This window comes from Cherax quadricarinatus, chromosome 75, assembly GCF_038502225.1.
Source record: "Cherax quadricarinatus isolate ZL_2023a chromosome 75, ASM3850222v1, whole genome shotgun sequence".
Lineage (NCBI taxonomy): Eukaryota > Metazoa > Arthropoda > Malacostraca > Decapoda > Parastacidae > Cherax > Cherax quadricarinatus.
Window position 1 is genome coordinate 4424506 of NC_091366.1, and position 21266 is coordinate 4445771.

A 21266-nucleotide genomic window follows, 5' to 3' on the forward strand; every position below is an offset into this window, starting at 1 on the left:
CACAAGGGTCATACAGTGCTGCAAGGAGGGGTGGAGATATGTTCCAGTTCTTGAACCATAATGTTGGCACACTTCTGTCCGCCGGGCCACCATCTGTTAAAGACCCAGGCCAGGACAGCACCGACAAACCAAGAAGAACATTTCTGGCAAGATAGTGATGGAGTGAATGATGATGAAAGTGTTTCTTCTTTTTCGGGTCACCCTGCCTTGGTGGGAAACAGCCGATGTGTTGAATTGTGTTCATGAGTTCACAGTATAGTTACCAGTTCTGTTCAAAGCCTTGGTTCAATCAAACAACTGTATAATAATGAGTGTCATACAGTAACTTTATTTATACAGTCTACTGAATTGTATTATTGAGCAGCGATCATAGTACTGTTAGGTAAGAGGACACAAATACAACTAATGTGACATTTTATTGTGGGAACGTTTCACTCTCCAGGAGCTTTGTCAAGCCATTATGAAGCCATTGTCAAGCAGTTACAAAGCTCCTGGAGAACAAAATGTTGCCACAATACAATGTCACATTAATTGCACCTATGTCCTTTTATCTAACATAGTCGGTAATTCTACCAACATTATTAAGATCAGTAGTACTGTTAAACAGCTAAGAAAGCTACCATCAAAAACTACAAATATCAATCATTCTATACAGGAAACTTTTAAGCAGCAATGCCTCCAATAAATTATCACAGAAATCAATCCATATCTACAAGAGCTGTGCTGTATGACCCTTGTGGGTTTAGCACTTAGTTATTATTATATTAATAAATAATAATATCTACAAGGGTGACTACATATTTCTAAATCGTGGCTTGTTCTGCAATTCTGGATGCTTTCTATACATCTTCATCCTCATTGACAATGGTAGTTTTCTGAAAGAAAAACAAAATAGTTATATGTTTTATTAAAAATAATTCTTTTAAAATAGTTAAACTGTATTGATATTAGACTTTATACGAACAATCGAGAGAAGAGAGAAAAATGTAAGATGCTAATATGAAAGTTAATATTTAAAATAGGAAGAAATATACAGGCAGGCCCTACTATACAGCATTTTGCTAATACTGTGATTTTCAATTGCCCATTCTTCATTTATTCAGACTTCCTACAATAAATGTATCCACCACTCACTATAAGCCAAGGATGAAAATATTTTAAGGTAAGTAATGTGTTAAGGAGGGGTGTTAATGTTGCAGTTTAAAAACTGTAGTGTAAAGCACCCTTCTGGCAAGACAGTGATGGAGTGAATGATGGTGAAAGTTTATCTTTTTCGGGCCACCCTGCCTTGGTGGGAATCAGCCAGTGTGATAATAATAAATAAAAAAAAAGTAATGTGTGTACTGTATATGCATATTTTAGGCCTAACTCTATTGCTCACTTAATATATGATAGTGTAAATATGTTATCAGGCTTTTACATGCATTCAAAAGTGACAAAAGGCTATGAGTACCTTTACATCACTTTACCTAACCTGCTGTATAAGCAGGGACCTCCTGTTAATATTTATATTCACTATTAACAAAGACAACTAGTATCAATAAGTCATATTATGTGGTCTTTTCAGTCGAAATTAGCGAATGTGAGGCAATCATTATCATGAAGGGTTATCACCTAACCTTTATTAATCTTGTTATGACTATGAAGAGTTATCACCTGTCCTTTATTAATCTTGCTATGACCATGTTGAGTTATCACCTGTCCTCCACTGATCTGACCATGAGTTTGACATCCATTATGCTGATACCCACCAACAATTCTATGGGTTTAGCACTTCCCCATGCTCATAATAATAGCAATGAGTTGTGTTTGATTGGTGGTAGTACATAGCAATCTTAAGTACGTATTATATTTTTAAGAGACCACATTACAACAGTGGTTTGTCTGAGATTACCTATATGTAGCTATAGGAGCAGAGCTAAGGCAGTGATGTGCTATCTTTGGTATAGTATTTTATTACTATAATTTTTTAGTTTTCCATATCCAGAGGACATATTACCTCCATTTGTAGCCCACTGTGAAGAAAAATTTTCCAATATCATTTCAGTACCCCTTAATTCTTAGGTGATAGCAACAGCCTCCTTTAAACCCTGTTGATGATGCTAGTAAATCTTTTATATCAGTTCTTTGGTATCCTTTGATGTACATGTGTGTGTGTATGTTACCGTGCTTCAGGAAGTACCAAACTTTTTGGTGTTTCACTACTGTGATTAGAGACTATTCACCGAGAGCTCTGGAGTTGTAAGTGTACAACAACTGTAATGGAACACTGGTTAATATATTATAATGCAAGGACATGGCAGGAATTATTCCCTAATTTCTTTGTATGTTATATATATTGTTTGCTCACAAGTTAACATTTTTTTTAATACACCAGCTATCTCCCACATAGGCAGAGTGACCCGAAAAAGAAAAAACCTTCAGTTTCTCTTTTTACATTTAGTAATATATACAGGAGAAGTTACTAGCTTCCTACTCCAAGTTAGCTTACTGACCAGTTAAATTACTCTGTAGCAAGTCAACAGACAGGATCATGAAAGGTATGTACTGTGTTATGAATTATTGTGTCATATGAAGTGCTAAGCTCTGAGTGTTACGAAGAAATATAGTACTGTACTATAGTACTACACACAAAATCACAAAAGTAATCTTTAAAACTCACTGAATCATTTCCTGTAATCTGAGATGAGATGCCTGAGCTCTTCTTGAAGAAGACCCATAAATTAATGTCTCAACATGAAGGCACTGGTCGAGGGTAGAAGCTGCAGCACTTGGGTCACCATTAAGAGAATGGACGCGGTAAAGTTGACGCAATACTCCACATACCTTTAAATATAGGTTTAGTATTACCTGGAATTGTATGTACACTAAATATTGGCATAAAAACATAAGAAGAAAAGCAGAAAAAAAGGGGGGAGGGGGCATTTTTAGATATTACCTAAAAATGAAAAATGGAACATTCTCACAATACGTATATTCTATGAGAAATTTTTTTATGAACACAGAACACAAAGACACCACTTTAAACTCAAAAGAGAACTAATTAAGTAATCTTACCTTGAATGTTGCCAACTAGCCATGAATTTCTAATGATTATAATCATAACCATAATTTTTAAAGGAGTGGCGGTCAGTGGAAGGCCTTGGTCAGATGACCAAAAGCTCCAGCTGTAGGTCATCATGTGACTGTAACCCACTTCAAGAAACACTTGTTCAGTTTCCTGACAAACTTTACCTAACCTAACCTAACCTATCTGGCCATGATGAAGATATGAAAAACAAATATTTTTCTAAAAGTAATAGGCCCAGACCCACCCTGTAGACCTACCACCTAAGGATCACATAAATGTAATGTCAGCTGTGCATGCAATGCCTTCAAATACCTATAAGAACAACTGTCAAGAATCTCAATATGGATTCTTTCATGACACTATACAGAAAATATAAGATAAATATGCAATATGTGAGTGTGGAACCCTCATCCCCTTAATCACATTTAATAATTGCAATACAGCCTCTCCTCACTTAGCGATGTACACATTTACCGATGCCTCGGACTTATGACGGTCTCTCTGAGCAGTATTCATACCTAAATAGTGTATATTAGAGCTGATTTTCTCTATTCTGTTTATTTCAATATACGTACAATACAGTACTGTATAAACATTTGTAAATATACCAGATGGTTGACAAAACTCACTACGACTATAGTATGCTCCTCACTTAGTGATGAATTCATTTAACGACGTGGTCTTAGGAACGGAACTCCGTTTTTAAGTGAGGAGAGGCTGTATAATTAAAAATACATACAAAAACACATGAATACAAAACCTGCACATAGAAGAAAGAAACTTATGATGACATCTCAGTCCATCTTGGACTGAAACATCATGAGTTTTTTCTCCCATGTGCAGGTTATTTATGTATTGTTCCAGTCACAGTATTGTGCCTTTTTCTTCTTTAAAAACTCATGAAGATTACCTGGGAGCTGTAGTCACCATAGGCATCCCGGCAGTGCTTCAGTCTTATCTTGAGCTGCTGGATAGCTTCTTCATAGGCTTCCTCTTGTACTAGAACCTATAAAAGATACACTGACTGTTTCAAATTGTATTAACCCTTTGACTGTCGCAGGCCCCTTTCTGAAACTGTCATTCTATGTCGCAAAATATTTGAAAAAAAAAATAAATTATTTTTTCTTATGAAAATGTTAAGATTATTTTTCTGAGTGTTTTAGTTCAAAATTTTTTTTTTTGCCATCAGTACTTACTGAGATATAGAGCTGTGAAGTTTGCAGAAAATGAGCCGCGTATGGCAACAGCGGTGACTGCCGCTCACCAGGTAAACTTTAGTTTACTTGTATTTGAAGGTTTTTTTTTTTTTCACTATTTTATTTTTTCACATAACTTATGTGGCCTGTGAGACCAAAGTAAGGTGCAATGTACATATATACACTCGTTGTATACAACACAATAAGCACACAAACATAATTATCAATATATTGTTTACAAAACTTGTTTATAAAAACAAACAATACAAAAAATTGTTCATTACTATTGTTCTATAATATATACACCAATGTACAGTTACGGAAAATATTCCTAGAAGTTCTGCAGCTTGTGGAACTCTTTGAAACATGTTTTCATACACTATGGTGTTTTACACTCCTCACACATAAAACCAGTGTGTGTGCATTTTTGTGGACTTTTTTTTTATGTGCAAAGACAAAACACCTCGTCTGAGCAGTTTTCTTCAAAGTATTAGCAGGCAGTTGTGTTATGTAGTTGTTTACCTGGAGTTTATCTGGAGAGAGTTCCTTGGTAAATGGTCGTGTGTCATTATTCCTTCCTTCCTACTTTTCTGCATTCCTTTCCTTCATTCCTTTCCTGCATTCCTTTCCTTCATTCCTTTCCTGCATTCCTTTCCTTCATTCCTTTCCTTCATTCCTTTCCTTCATTCCTTTCCTTCATTCCTTTCCTTCATTCCTTTCCTGCATTCCTTTCATGCATTCCTTTCCTTCATTCCTTTCCTTTGTTCCTTTCCTTCGTTCCTTTCCTTCATTCCTTTCCTTCATTCCTTTCCTGCATTCCTTTCCTTCATTCCTTTCCTGTATTCCTTTCCTTCATTCCTTTCCTTCATTCCTTTCCTGCATTCCTTTCCTCTCTTCCTACATTCCTTCATCTGTCCTTCCTTCATTCCTGCCTTCCCTTCTTGCTTCTGGTTTCTATAATATATATACACATATATAGTCAATAGATACTTTCATATACCTGCTATTATCTCCATTCAGCAAGCTTGTCTTGTGTGCCAGTGTGTGGCTTATAATTGTTTTGAATCAGGAGTCGGCAGCTGTCAAAATGACATATTGTCTCATTACTCACTCCCCCTACCGCCTGTCAAAACAATGGGGTCGGATGCTGGTTCCCCTCCATTCTATCTAATTATCTTTCTCCCTCATTCTATCTCTTTCAATCTGTCTCTCTTTCTATCTGTCTGCCTATCTCTGTCTCACAGGTACACATAAATACAAGTATACATAGTGTAAATTACCTAGGATAACCCAAGAAATCCAGACAAAGTGCTATACTCTGCTTGAAGATGTGAGTAAACGTGATGAGGCAGTCTTGTGGCTCTCTCTGAGACAGAGAGCTAGATGGATAGACAGGGAGCTTGACAGACAGACAAATAGTCAGACAGAAATGTTTGTGTACCAGCAAAAACAGAGGGAGGGGAATGGTCATCTAATCTTTTCTTATCAGCTGCACCCTCCCTCCACCCTCCTTTACGCTCATCAAACGTCAGCTCTTATCAGATATTATCTCACCTTATCTTGTCACTGTCAAGGGTGAACTGTTTTCCATGCTTCAAGGGAACATATTATTATTCTTCCTCCTTCTCTTCCTCCTCGTCTTCCTCCTCCTCCTCTTCCTCCTCCTCTTCTTCCTCCTCCTCTTCCTCCTCTTCTTCCTCCTCCTCTTCTTCCTCCTCCTCCTCTTCCTCCTCCTCCTCTTCTTCCTCCTCTTCTTCTTCCTCCTCTTCTTCTTCCTCCTCTTTTTCTTCCTCCTCCTCTTCCTCCTCCTCTTCTTCCTCCTCCTCTTCCTCCTCCTCCTCTTCTTCCTCCTCCTCCTCCTCCTCCATTCTTCTGGTATCCTGGGCATTGCTTTTGGTCTCAAACTCCTCAAAACCATGAAATTGATCTTCACTGACACTTCCATCTGTGTTAGAGCATCACTTTGGAAGAGAAGAGTCCCAGATTTGCTGGGGAATCACATATTTCTTACTGCTAGGCATGCTGAAAAAGGACAATGGAAATGGCATTCCCACAATGCACCTCTGGCTCCCCGATTTTTTTTTATATGGTGCACACTGACCATGGAGACCCATTCTCTCACATGTGGGCCTACCAGCTTTCTCCTGCTTGATTTGAAGCCTCTAGAATTTATGCGTATAGATACGTCAGAAACAGTGGCGTGTAAGACGTATTTATACGGCATAAACAGTCAAAGGGTTAAAGATCAAAATTTTTTTTTTACATGTGCTATAGGAAAATTTTTTCCATCATTCACTGAATAGCTATCTTATGTGAAGTGCACTGACATCGCAATTTGTAAATTCTCTCCAAACAACAGCCACACTTCTCTCCCTCAGCAGTGAAGAAGAGATCATATAAAGATATGTGATGCACATCTATCCTTCAGCAGCAAAGAAGAGAGATATATAAAGAGATCTAATGCACATCTATCCTTCAGCAGTGAAGAAGAGATATATAAAGAGATATGAAGCATATCTATCCCTTGGCAGAACAGAAGAGATCATATAAAGAGATCTGAAGAATAAAAGTCACAATATTGGAACTTGGACAATTCACAAATATCCCTCACATTGGAAACTTTAAAATATATTTCAAACAGACCTGAACCATTATATGGCTCTTTTATGCTTCTGGATAAAAGCTCTTGAATGAAAAACTTTTTTCTTAGGAAATATACCTCAACAAAGAAAATATATGACTTACCTGAACGGTAAGGCTATGTATTGCTAAAGTCTTGGGACTGTGCTCGCCATGTAGGCGAGAATATAGAAGGCCAAGCTTGTGGAGCTCCCGTAAAGCTTCTTTAGTGTCTATTCTCTGTAAACGTAACTGGTGTTCTACCAACAGTCCTCGGGCTTCACACTCTGCTACACTTCCTGGTCTATTGCTACTTAAAACACATTATCCATTATATATTAATAAATATGGCTATAATTAAAATTAATTTTTAAAGGGGTGGAGGGGTAAACCAGTGGAAAGCCCTAGTCAGATGACCAAAAGCACCAGTGGCGGGTTATCATATAACTAAGACCCACATCAGGAAACATCCTGTTTCCTGACGAATTTTACCTAACTTAACCTAATTATTAATTATGCATACAATCCTCATATTTAAACAGATGAAAATACAAGATCTACAATGGTCAGTCCCATGTTTTCTTGATAAAGGGATTTAATACAAACAGATGTTTTCTATATCATTTTATAATACTGAAAAATTCAACAGAGAAGGATTTCCTTTAATTAAATTTCCTCTAGATTGGTACCAAAGGTATAGAAACAATTACAGTAGTCCATTTAAGATTATACCATATGTTTGCAAAATATATTTGTGAATGGCATCCAGCTGAATGGAATATTTACTAGTTATTATTATTATTATTACATATTGTATTATTATTTTTTTTATTAACACATCAGCTGTCTCCCACCAAGGCAGGGTGGCCCAAAAGAGAATAACTTTCATCGTCATTCACTCCATTACTGTCTTGCCAGAGGCATGCTTACACTACAGTTATAAAACTGTAACATTAATACCCCTCCTTCAGAGTGCAGACACTGTACTTCTTATCTCCATGACTCAAGTCCAGCCTGCTGGTTTCCCTGAATCCCTTCATAAATGTCACCTTGCTCGCACTCCAACAGCGCACCAAAAACCATTTGTCTCCATTCACTCCTATCTAACACGCTCATGCATGCTTGCTGGAAGTCCAAGCCCCATGCACACAAAACCTCCTTTACTCCCACCCTCCAACCTTTCGCAGGCCGACCCCTACCCCGCCTACCCTCCACTACAGATTTATACACTTTCTAAGTCATTGTATTTTCTTCCATCCTCAACAACCCCTCGTCAGCCCTCTGGATAATAGTTTTGGTAATCCCGCACCTCCTCCTAATTTCCAAACTATGAATTCTCTGCTTGGATCAAGAGTCCCCATTGACATTAATAAACTTCCCTTAAAATATATCTAGCTTTCCAGAATAGTAACAAGCGCAAAGCATAATGTCTCATCTTACCTTACTTGTGTTATGTGAACAGCTCGAGTGAGACACTCAAGGCCGGTCTCACTGTCTTGATCAGTCTGACTGTGGTTAAGGAGTAGCTGGCCAAGCTGCTGTAAAGGACCCACTAGTCCAGGGTCATCAACTCCTGTTCCACCAGATTCTATTGTTTTTATGCTTAATTCCAGCTTTTCCTTTATAACAGAAAAAGACATTTATATAAGTTTAATGAAATGAAGTCAAACAAGCAGTACATGATATTTATATTTTTTTACTGACAGAAACCCACAAACCAACAGATATTTATGAAAATTCACACCTCTTCCATTACACTTAAAATAATGTTATTAACATACCCGGGCCTTGATGTATTTTCTCCTTTTAGTGTAAAGGGTTGCCTGAGCACAAAGCACTTTCACTTGCAGATCAAGTGCCCGGTCCATTGTAAGAGAAGGAGTCAACTTTTTCTTCCGCCGAGACACCTGTTGCAGTTGGTGAGAATGTAAAAAGTGTTAGGTAGGAGAGACTTGGTAAAACATTGTAGTTATAAGTCTGTACATGATTTAACAACCACTACTCTAGTACAAAAAAGAACTATTTTTTTATTAACACATCAGCCATTTCTCACTGAGGCAGGGTGACCCAAAAAAGGGGAAACACTTTCATCATCATTCACTACTACATCACTGTCTTGCCATAAGCGTGCCAATACTACAGTTCAAAAATTGCAACATATCTCCACCCTTCCTTCAGAGTGTAGGCATTGGATGCTCAACTATTTTCATGCAAGTAGACACATGCCTGACATACAGACAGGAAACAAATCACAATCCAAGCAGGTTTCCACTAAGTAGAGGTGCCTTGGCTAATAAACAACTCTTAATCAAAACAATTTAAATTACCTTCCCCTTTCTTGGACTAAATCTAATTGCCTTACATTTTTCAGTCTCTGCATAACCATTATGGGTACAGTTCTTCTCTATGAATAATAAAGTAATAATGAAGGTACAGTATAACAGCTAGTACACAATTAGAATTACAGTACATGTAAGACCCCTTTCTCGTAATACCATTCTTAAATACTGTATATACATTTTTTTTAACACGCTGGCTGTCTCCCACAGAGGCAGGGTGACCCAAAAAAGAAAAACTTTCTCCAACAGTCACACTTTCGCTGTCTTGCCAGAGGCAATACCATTGTTAAATATATACATACCATTCTTGAACATATACCTACCATTCTTGAGTATATACGAGTGTGATAAAGGGCAAGACTGAGAGCTTCCTGTGCCCCGGCAAACTGTTCTAATTTAATGCGTGCCTCGCCACTGACAAGGTAACCCCACAATAAAGTATGGTGAACCTGTAAAGAAATATATTGCTTATAATCACATGTAATATAGCATTAACTTCTAAGCAAGTATTGTGTAAGCCAAACATGACATTAATAAAGGGGAAGCTTTCTCAAACATGGTCCTCTGTGGGTCAGAAGGACCACTCACCAGGGTAACTCACGTAATCATAAATACAAGCAACTCAAAAACAAAAGGGACTCCTGAAAATTGGACCTGTGTATATATAAAAGCAGGCCCTTCTTTACAACACTGCTTTATGGCACTTCGCTAATACAGTGGTTTTCAATTATACCCATTCTCCATTCATTCAGACTTCCTACAATAAATATATTTGCCAGTCACTATAAACTAAGGATGAAAATATTTTGAAGTAAAGTGTGTGTACTGTATATACATTTTTTAGGTTTAGCTCTACTGCTCACCTTATATATGATAGTGTAAACATGTTATCAGGTTTTTATATGTATGTACACTGAAAATGAAAAAGGCTTTGTTTCACTTTACAGCAATTTTTGCTTTACAGCAGTAGCCCAAAACCTAACCTGCTGTATAAGTATGACCCTTCTGTATCAGTGTTGTGGAATGAAAATATTTAATTACAGTGTAATGAATGATATTGTACTATACACTATATGGCAGATTCTAGGTTAGGTTGGGAATGTGCACTGCATTTTTAACACAGACGTGAACTTTACCATTTACTCAAAAAATATTCGGAGAATGTACAACAGGTAGGTATCACTACATTAATGATATAATACTGACAGGTTGATGACTGAGAGACATGTGCAACACCTGCATATCTTTATTAAGAGACATTTCACTTGCACAACAAGATTTATCAATCAAATCATATCTAATAAGATTTATAAAGGCATCCTGTGCAGACACATCTCTCAGTAAAGATACCCAGTTGTTGCACATGTCTTATTCATCAAGGCAGCTGACTGGGGCTAGTTACCTGTAGTATTCATCAAGAGGCAGCTGACTGGGGGTAGTTACTTGTGGTATTCATCAAGAGGCAGCTGACTGGGGGTAGTTACTTGTGGTATTCATCAAGAGGCAGCTGACTGGGGCTAGTTACCTGTAGTATTCATCAAGAGGCAGCTGACTGGGGGTAGTTACTTGTGGTATTCATCAAGAGGCAGCTGACTGGGGGTAGTTACTTGTGGTATTCATCAAGAAGCAGCTGACTGGGGGTAGTTACTTGTGGTATTCATCAAGAGGCAGCTGACTGGGGCTAGTTACTTGTGGTATTCATCAAGAGGCAGCTGACTGGGGGTAGTTACTTGTGGTATTCATCAAGAGGCAGCTGACTGGGGCTAGTTACTTGTGGTATTCATCAAGAGGCAGCTGACTGGGGGTAGTTACTTGTGGTATTCATCAAGAGGCAGCTGACTGGGGGTAGTTACTTGTGGTATTCATCAAGAGGCAGCTGACTGGGGCTAGTTACTTGTGGTATTCATCAAGAGGCAGCTGACTGGGGCTAGTTACTTGTGGTATTCATCAAGAGGCAGCTGACTGGGGGTAGTTACCTGTAGTATTCATCAAGAGGCAGCTGACTGGGGCTAGTTACCTGTAGTATTCATCAAGAGGCAGCTGACTGGGGGTAGTTACCTGTAGTATTCATCAAAAGGCAGCTGACTGGGGCTAGTTACCTGTAGTACTCATCAAAAGGCAGCTGACTGGGGCTAGTTACTTGTGGTATTCATCAAAAGGCAGCTGACTGGGGCTAGTTACCTGTAGTACTCATCAAAAGGCAGCTGACTGGGGCTAGTTACCTGTAGTACTCATCAAAAGGCAGCTGACTGGGGCTAGTTACTTGTGGTGTTCATCAAGAGGCAGCTGACTGGGGCTAGTTACTTGTGGTGTTCATCAAGAGGCAGCTGACTGGGGGTAGTTACTTGTGGTATTCATCAAGAGGCAGCTGACTGGGGGTAGTTACCTGTAGTATTCATCAAGAGGCAGCTGACTGGGGGTAGTTACTTGTGGTATTCATCAAGAGGCAGCTGACTGGGGGTAGTTACTTGTGGTATTCATCAAGAGGCAGCTGACTGGGGGTAGTTACTTGTGGTATTCATCAAGAGGCAGCTGACTGGGGGTAGTTACTTGTGGTATTCATCAAGAGGCAGCTGACTGGGGGTAGTTACTTGTGGTATTCATCAAGAGGCAGCTGACTGGGGGTAGTTACTTGTGGTATTCATCAAGAGGCAGCTGACTGGGGGTAGTTACTTGTGGTATTCATCAAGAGGCAGCTGACTGGGGGTAGTTACTTGTGGTATTCATCAAGAGGCAGCTGACTGGGGGTAGTTACTTGTGGTGTTCATCAAGAGGCAGCTGACTGGGGGTAGTTACTTGTGGTATTCATCAAGAGGCAGCTGACTGGGGGTAGTTACTTGTGGTATTCATCAAGAGGCAGCTGACTGGGGCTAGTTACTTGTGGTATTCATCAAGAGGCAGCTGACTGGGGCTAGTTACTTGTGGTATTCATCAAGAGGCAGCTGACTGGGGGTAGTTACTTGTGGTATTCATCAAGAGGCAGCTGACTGGGGATAGCTACCTGTAGTATTCATCAAGAGGCAGCTGACTGGGGGTAGTTACTTGTGGTGTTCATCAAGAGGCAGCTGACTGGGGGTAGTTACTTGTGGTATTCATCAAGAGGCAGCTGACTGGGGGTAGTTACTTGTGGTATTCATCAAGAGGCAGCTGACTGGGGCTAGTTACTTGTGGTATTCATCAAGAGGCAGCTGACTGGGGCTAGTTACTTGTGGTATTCATCAAGAGGCAGCTGACTGGGGGTAGTTACTTGTGGTATTCATCAAGAGGCAGCTGACTGGGGATAGCTACCTGTAGTATTCATCAAGAGGCAGCTGACTGGGGCTAGTTACCTGTAGTATTCATCAAGAGGCAGCTGACTGGGGCTAGTTACCTGTAGTATTCATCAAAAGGCAGCTGACTGGGGCTAGTTACCTGTAGTATTCATCAAAAGGCAGCTGACTGGGGCTAGTTACCTGTAGTACTCATCAAAAGGCAGCTGACTGGGGCTAGTTACTTGTGGTATTCATCAAAAGGCAGCTGACTGGGGCTAGTTACCTGTAGTACTCATCAAAAGGCAGCTGACTGGGGCTAGTTACCTGTAGTACTCATCAAAAGGCAGCTGACTGGGGCTAGTTACTTGTAGTATTCATCAAAAGGCAGCTGACTGGGGCTAGTTACTTGTGGTATTCATCAAGAGGCAGCTGACTGGGGGTAGTTACCTGTAGTATTCATCAAGAGGCAGCTGACTGGGGGTAGTTACTTGTGGTATTCATCAAGAAGCAGCTGACTGGGGGTAGTTACTTGTGGTATTCATCAAAAGGCAGCTGACTGGGGCTAGTTACCTGTAGTACTCATCAAAAGGCAGCTGACTGGGGCTAGTTACCTGTAGTACTCATCAAAAGGCAGCTGACTGGGGGTAGTTACTTGTGGTATTCATCAAAAGGCAGCTGACTGGGGCTAGTTACCTGTAGTACTCATCAAAAGGCAGCTGACTGGGGCTAGTTACCTGTAGTACTCATCAAAAGGCAGCTGACTGGGGGTAGTTACTTGTGGTATTCATCAAGAGGCAGCTGACTGGGGCTAGTTACTTGTGGTATTCATCAAGAGGCAGCTGACTGGGGGTAGTTACTTGTGGTATTCATCAAGAGGCAGCTGACTGGGGGTAGTTACTTGTGGTATTCATCAAAAGGCAGCTGACTGGGGCTAGTTACCTGTAGTACTCATCAAAAGGCAGCTGACTGGGGGTAGTTACTTGTGGTATTCATCAAGAGGCAGCTGACTGGGGCTAGTTACTTGTGGTATTCATCAAGAGGCAGCTGACTGGGGGTAGTTACTTGTGGTATTCATCAAGAGGCAGCTGACTGGGGGTAGTTACTTGTGGTATTCATCAAAAGGCAGCTGACTGGGGCTAGTTACCTGTAGTACTCATCAAAAGGCAGCTGAATGGGGCTAGTTACCTGTAGTACTCATCAAAAGGCAGCTGACTGGGGGTAGTTACTTGTGGTATTCATCAAGAGGCAGCTGACTGGGGCTAGTTACTTGTGGTATTCATCAAGAGGCAGCTGACTGGGGGTAGTTACTTGTGGTATTCATCAAGAGGCAGCTGACTGGGGGTAGTTACTTGTGGTATTCATCAAGAAGCAGCTGACTGGGGGTAGTTACTTGTGGTATTCATCAAGAGGCAGCTGACTGGGGCTAGTTACTTGTGGTATTCATCAAGAGGCAGCTGACTGGGGGTAGTTACTTGTGGTATTCATCAAGAGGCAGCTGACTGGGGCTAGTTACTTGTGGTATTCATCAAGAGGCAGCTGACTGGGGCTAGTTACTTGTGGTATTCATCAAGAGGCAGCTGACTGGGGCTAGTTACTTGTGGTATTCATCAAGAGGCAGCTGACTGGGGGTAGTTACTTGTGGTATTCATCAAGAGGCAGCTGACTGGGGGTAGTTACTTGTGGTATTCATCAAGAGGCAGCTGACTGGGGGTAGTTACTTGTGGTATTCATCAAGAGGCAGCTGACTGGGGATAGCTACCTGTAGTATTCATCAAGAGGCAGCTGACTGGGGCTAGTTACTTGTGGTGTTCATCAAGAGGCAGCTGACTGGGGCTAGTTACTTGTGGTATTCATCAAGAGGCAGCTGACTGGGGCTAGTTACTTGTGGTATTCATCAAGAGGCAGCTGACTGGGGGTAGTTACTTGTGGTATTCATCAAGAGGCAGCTGACTGGGGATAGCTACCTGTAGTATTCATCAAGAGGCAGCTGACTGGGGCTAGTTACCTGTAGTATTCATCAAGGGGCAGCTTACTAGAGCTAGTTACCTGTGGTTTCTTAGCAGGTGCAAGATCTGTAGAAAGATGACTAGTGATGATATCCAAAGCTTCTCTAGCTTGTGCTTCTCCTTGGGGAGCATATTCCTGCAGTATGGAGGAATAATTATTTTTGTATAATATAAAATACAATATACAGAAAATCTACCCATCTCAGTTGACCAGCAATTTGCCAGTCTTAAAGCATTATATCTGTTATTTCACATTTCAACTACTTAATCACAAATTGGTACCAAATGTTAATTACACTACAGGTATTTCTCAACTTATGATGGGGTTACATTCTGACAAACCCATTATAAGTCAAAAATACCGTAAGTCAAATATGAATGCATGATAAATAAATAAATAACTACTGTCACTAAATAAGTAAATAAACAAATAATTATTTACTGTAACTCATGTTTCAACCATTTATTGCAAAATAGTACAGAATATTAATTACACAACATTACTGTACTGGTGATCCTGAATGCTTTTCTGATTAAGCAAAATTCAGTGAGAGTATTGTACTATAATACAGAATTGGTAATCACAAAAAAAAAAAAATTAAGTTTTTCTTACCTTTAAATACAAATAAGCTTGGGCTAGAAACACCTTGCATCGGCAAAATCTCCAGTGCTGATCCCCATGAACAATTCTGGCAAGAGCTTGAGCACGAATGAATTCTCGCACTGCACCATCAGCCTCCTTTATTGCTAACAGTTTTCTACCTCGGTAAAGGGCTAATTTAAGTTTCTGCTGTGGTGGAAGAAGGTACTCTTCAACTATCCACTTTGAATCTAATGAGGAAACAACAAAAAGGCAGTGAATTAGCACCATTAACACAGTGCACAAAAGACCTTTTATTACTTCACTTACTAGTACACAGGAGGGCTCACTTATACAACAGGTTAGGTTGTTCTGAGCTACTGCTATAGCCTTTTTTTTCACTTTCAAATACATATAAAAGCCTGATAACACGTTTACACCATCATATATTAAGTGAGCAATAGAGCTAGGCCTAAAATATACATATACAATACACACAGTACTTATCTTAAAATGCTTTTATCCTAAGCTTATGGTGAGTGGTGAATATATTTATTGTAGGAATTCTGACCAAATGAAGAATGGATATATGTAATTAAAAATTGCTGCATTAGAGAAACAATGTAAAGTGAACCTCTGTAAAGTGAGGCCCTCTTGAAAACATCCCCAAGAACTGAAGTTAAAGATGTAATAAATACTTCAGTCTGACAAATTGGCTTAATAATAACTATCAACTGATTATCTCCCATTCCCCAGATGCTGTATGACTCACATAGTCTTAGTGCTTTCCTGTGAATCTGATAAGTACAGTATAATATATTGTATAGTACTTTGATGGTAAAACACTTACCACTAGCTGATCCTTTTGAACTTTTTGGTGATTCATCAGTTGAGGCAGCATTTTTGGGGGAATCATTGGGCAAGTCTGAACCACTAAGGAGACTGGTACGTTTGCTACTAGACTCGCTACTACTCCCACTTCCCTCCTCTCGCTCTTTCTCTTCCGTATTCTCTTCAGCTTCATTTCCATTTTCAGATTCTTCATTGGTGTGTTCTTCATTTTCCCTTTCATTATCATTACCCTCTTTGTCATGCTCATTCTTATTTTCGTGGATGATGCTTTGTTTTCCTATAAATTCTACATTTTCTTCTTTTTGCTGGTCTTTCCTATTCATATATTCAGGGACATTCGCTTCTTCCTTAGCATTTATGTTTGGAAGAATGTCATTATTTTCTTTGTTTACATTGTCAGGAAGATTTATAGGGAATTCAGGAAACCCTTTGCTGAAGGGAAGAACAACATACGTACTGTATTATGTGATTATTATTAATAATAATAATAAGAAGAAGAAGAAGAAGAAGAAGAAGAAGAAGAAGAAGAAGAAGAAGAAGAAGAAGAAGAAGAAGAAGAAGAAGAAGAAAGAAGAAGAAGAAGAAGAAGAAGAAGAAGAAGAAGAAGAAGAAGAAGAAGAAGAAGAAGAAGAAGAAGAAGAAGAAGAAGAAGAAGAAGAAGAAGAAGAAGAAGAAGAAGAAGAAGAAGAAGAAGAAGAAGAAGAAGAAGAAGAAGAAGAAGAAGAAGAAGAAGAAGAAGAGAAGAAGAAGAAGAAGAAGAAGAAGAAGAAGAAGAAGAAGAAGAAGAAGAAGAAGAAGAAGAAGAAGAAGAAGAAGAAGAAGAAGAAGAATAATAATAATAATAATAATAATAATAATAATAATAATAATAATAATAATTATTCTGATTCTGTAATAATAATTTGAGATTTTGTTATTCTTGAGTGCCTGTTCCTTCAAGAAATTTGCATCTTCACACACCAGTTCATAAATGCAAAAACTAAAAAAACAGAAGAAATACAGCATGTCCCTCACATTACCCACCTAATACTAGACATAATAATGGATAAATTATTGATCAACTTAGATAAGGACCCGAACCCTATAATGACCAAGGCTTGACCTGCATACACAAAAGGGAAAATGTTATGAAAATAGGAATAATAATTATATCTATACCTTTTCTTCAGGCGACCTCTCTTTTTCCGGGATGTCTTACCACCTCCATCTTCTCCCAAATCCCAGAAGTCAGGATCAGAATCACTCAAGCTTCCCATGCTTTTATCTTAAAAAAAAAAAAAATAAACATTAATGACAATTACAAATGTTAAAAATTATGGGTATTATTTTTAGACATCTTATTATTCGGGAGCTCTGAGACAAATGTAAGGTTCTAATCCCAGGAAAAGAAAATATGTATTTAACTATGGCACTGCTAAGGTAAATAATGTAGATCTTAGTCAAAATGAATGTGAAAATAAGTGAGAAGCTTTGGTTAAGATAAGTTAGCTGAAATTTAAAGCCAAGACAACAGTGTATAAGTGTTCACAATAAAGTTACAAAATAGAAATCTTGCTTTCATGTTAAAATGCATAAATAATAGAAATATTAAGTTTATACGTAATTACGAAGACAAAGACAAGACAAAGACAAAATTTATTTCTTTGTAAAGGTTACAATGTACGTGTTTACATTTTACATGTGTTGTTAGGTACAAAGAAAGCCACTAACATGCTGGGGCATTTTGGCTTATTTCTTGTCTCCATATTACAGAATGGACACAAATGCACTGGAAGACATACAGAGAAGGATGGTGAAGGTTATCCCTTGTATCATAAACCTTTTCTTCAAAGACAGGCTAAAGGCACTGAATCTGCACTCACTGGAAAGGCATAGAATTAGGGTGGGATATGATTAGAGTGTAAAAATGAAAACAGGAATAAATACAGGGGACATAAATAGTGTCAAAAATATCTAACCATGACAGGATTTCCAGCAATGGATCCAAGTTGGAGAAATCTGGATTTATTAAGAATATAGACTCCTCAAGGAAGGTTCCTTGATGCTGGAGAGGGGCTTTTCATCTAGGGAATTGGATCTGTGCTTTGGTTCCCTGAATTGAGCCTGAGTACCTTTCATTCCCCCCCATGAATGATATAACCTTATGGGTTTAGTGCTTCCCATGATCATAATAATAATTAAGAATATAGAGAAGTATTGGTTTAGCAGTAGAGTTGTAGATGAATGAAATGAAACTCCCAGATAGCTTTAGAGAAGCAAGAACTCTGGGTTGCTTTAAATATACATTAGATTTTTAGCTATCTTCAAGAGGGAGCTGGGCAGATACCTAAAGTCAGTACCTGACCAGCTGGGCCGTGGTTTGTATGCTGGATCTGGTCCTGATCCACCACGAGGCCTGGTCACGGACCAGACTGTGGGGGCATTGATCTCCAGAACACCCTCCAGGTATAATCCCACGACTGAATACATATTCACATAAACCGTCACACATCGTACTGCCAGTTCAAAGAATAAAGTTCCTCGCAATATGCCTTGGTACAAACAACAAAGTCAATATTATTACATTCTTGGAGGAGCACTAAACCTGTGGGAGTCATATAGTGCCTAAGTGAATGGGAGACATGTAGGTTGGATTGAAAAAATGGGGACCCCAATGGAAATAAGTCACCTTGACTTTTTTGAGATATCCTAGTTAAGTTACACAAATATTACTAGGTATGATAATTGGACTTATGTGTATCTGTACCTAAATAAACTAACTTACTAGCAACAAAGTGATTGCTTGTATATTTAACATAGATGCACATATTATTGTAAGCTGATTCTCTCTTTAATGTTAATATAGCAAATAATTCCGTTTACTTTTTTTTCCTATTGTATTTTCTTTTATTGTAACCGATTATCACACAGCTGAGTTACTTAATTATTTTAACTTTTAAGGCTTATATATTATTATTATAATCAAGGGGGAAGCACTAAACCCGTAGGATTATACAGCGCCTATGGGGGGATGGAAGGCATTCAGGCTTAATTCAGGGAACTGGAGCACAGATCCAATTCCCTAGATCAAGAGCCCCTCACCAGCGTCAAGGAGCCTTCCTTGAGGGGAAGGCTTATATAATATGATATTAAAAGGACCCCAATAAATGAGTATTACTAGGGTTTAAATAATGAGATATTACAAAGACCCTAATGAAAAAAGTCAGTGACTTTTTTTTTTTTGGAGTTAGCAGAGGTAATTTAAACTATAGTATATGATAATTGCACTTATATATACCTGCACCTAAATGAACTTATTAATCTTATTAACCCCCAAAAAGGTCATTATTATTATTATTATAATAAAAAAGAAGCGCTAAACCACAAGGGCTATCAAAAAGGTCAGAGTGACTTATTTCCATTGGGATCCTATGAACAAAATACGAAGTACACAAGTACACAATACAACTCTTAAAAAAAATACAACATTTTCTTTTTTTTAACATGGTTCCATTAACTGTAGGCAAGTTACTAACTTTAACCAGTGTCAGAATGTGGTAGAATATTTGTCATGGTGGCAGAGGACCATAATAGTGAGTGTGACGCTTCCCTAGCAACACCATAGCAACCATCAACATAAACAAACATCTCTCTTCTAACTTACTCTACAACCTACCCCATATAATTATATTTATTTATTTATTTATTTATTTATTAACTTATTAATTTATTATACAATACACTACGATACAATACAGTACGATACATCACAATATAGTACAATGTAATACAATACAGTACAATGCAATACAGTACAATACAATGTTGTACCATACAATACATTATTATTATATAATCAAAAAAGAAGCGCTAAGCCACAAGGACTATACAGCACCATACAATACAGTACAATATAATACATGTACATGCATTGTACTATATTGTATTGTACGTACAATACAGTACAATGCAATACAGTACAGTATTATATAATACAGTACAATACCGTACAGCACAATGCAGTACAATAAAGTACAATACAATATAATACAATACACTACAACACAATTTTTATTTCTGTATACGGTAGAAAATAATGTAATTAACAGATTTTTCCACCGAAGTGGCTAGTTTATCGTGCACCTCCCCTCAAGGAAGGTTCCTTGAAGTTGGTGAGGGGCTCTTGATTTAGGGAATTGGACCTGTGCTCCAGTTCCCCGAATTAAGCCTGAATGCCTTCCACATCCCCCCCCCAAGGCGCTGTATAATCCTCCGGGTTTAGCGCTTCCCCTTGATTATAATAATAATATCGTGCACCCCATATCCATCCTGTGGACGGTAGTGCAAGAGCATATGGATACACAAAAGGCCCAGGAACTAGGCCCCAAAAGGGTTAACAGGTGTATATTTTGATTTATATCTACATATCTACAGTTCACTTACCTGTTACAAGCAAATTTAGGAAATTTGCTTAGTATATCTGCTATTTACTACTCTCTCATCTACACTTACCTCACCTATGGTATTTGTACATGGTGCTCAACCACAGCAAACTACCTTAAACCTTTAATAACCCAGCAAAAAACTGCTGTGTGATTGATTACCAACTCCTGCACTAGACATCACACTCCACCACTTTTCAAGAGCCTTAACTTGCTTAATATACAAAACATCCACACTTATTATTGTGCCTACTACGCATACACAACATTATACTCATGTGTCTCAATCTTCAACATTATACTCTAATATTAACCCTCCTCTCAAACTCCTCCTTGATAACTACAACAGAACACAGCCATAATACAAGGCACAAATCACTCTTTGATATCCATCGTGTCCATCTCTCCCTATGCAACATGCTATGCGCATAAATTATTATTATAATCAAGGGGGAAGCGCTAAATCCATAGGATTATACAGCGCCTGGGGGGGGATGGAAGGTATTCAGACATAATTCAGGGAACTGGAGCACAGATCAAGAGCCCCTCACCAGCATCAAGGAACCTTCCATGAGGGGTATGTACATGAAGGGCCCAAATATCTGGAATTCACTGCCAGAACACACTAAAGGACCCCAGGACCCCTGCCTGTAAATCAATTTAAGGCCCAACTTAAATATCACCTCATCACCCAAACTTAACCAGACAAACACTATACTTAACACCTACCAGTTACTCAATAAAACTCAAAAAGCTCCTAAATAATTTATGACTTCTCAACTATTTGATCATTTACTTCAAACTTAAAATTGTTTCAATTTCATTATTGTATATTGTGCTCAGGGCTGGATTTATAAGGAGGCAAAGGGGGCAACTAACCCTGGGCCCCCCTGCCAGAGGGGCCCCCCAGCTTTCACGGCGCGCATAACGGA

At 38.8% G+C, this 21266-nt stretch overlaps 1 protein-coding gene across 3 annotated transcripts; it reads right to left on the minus strand.

Moving 5' to 3' along the window:
• Nucleotides 1-302: 302 nt before the first annotated feature.
• LOC128691901 (tetratricopeptide repeat protein 23-like) lies at nucleotides 303-19528 on the minus strand. 3 transcript variants are annotated; one of them, XM_053780873.2, is made up of 12 exons: nucleotides 19429-19528; nucleotides 17072-17177; nucleotides 15912-16345; nucleotides 15095-15312; nucleotides 14522-14617; nucleotides 9548-9673; nucleotides 8667-8792; nucleotides 8326-8504; nucleotides 7012-7195; nucleotides 3981-4076; nucleotides 2663-2826; nucleotides 303-875 (listed from the first exon to the last, which is right to left on the minus strand). In XM_053780873.2, the coding sequence occupies exons 2-12, from the start codon at nucleotides 17167-17169 to the stop codon at nucleotides 794-796; spliced, it is 1803 nt and encodes a 600-aa protein (XP_053636848.2). In that variant the 5' UTR covers nucleotides 17170-17177; nucleotides 19429-19528; the 3' UTR covers nucleotides 303-793. The 3 variants fall into 3 exon arrangements, with proteins under 3 accessions (XP_053636848.2, XP_069957034.1, XP_069957036.1); XM_070100933.1 differs by having other exon boundaries at nucleotides 7012-7198; XM_070100935.1 differs by lacking the exon at nucleotides 3981-4076 and having other exon boundaries at nucleotides 7012-7198.
• Nucleotides 19529-21266: the final 1738 nt, after the last annotated feature.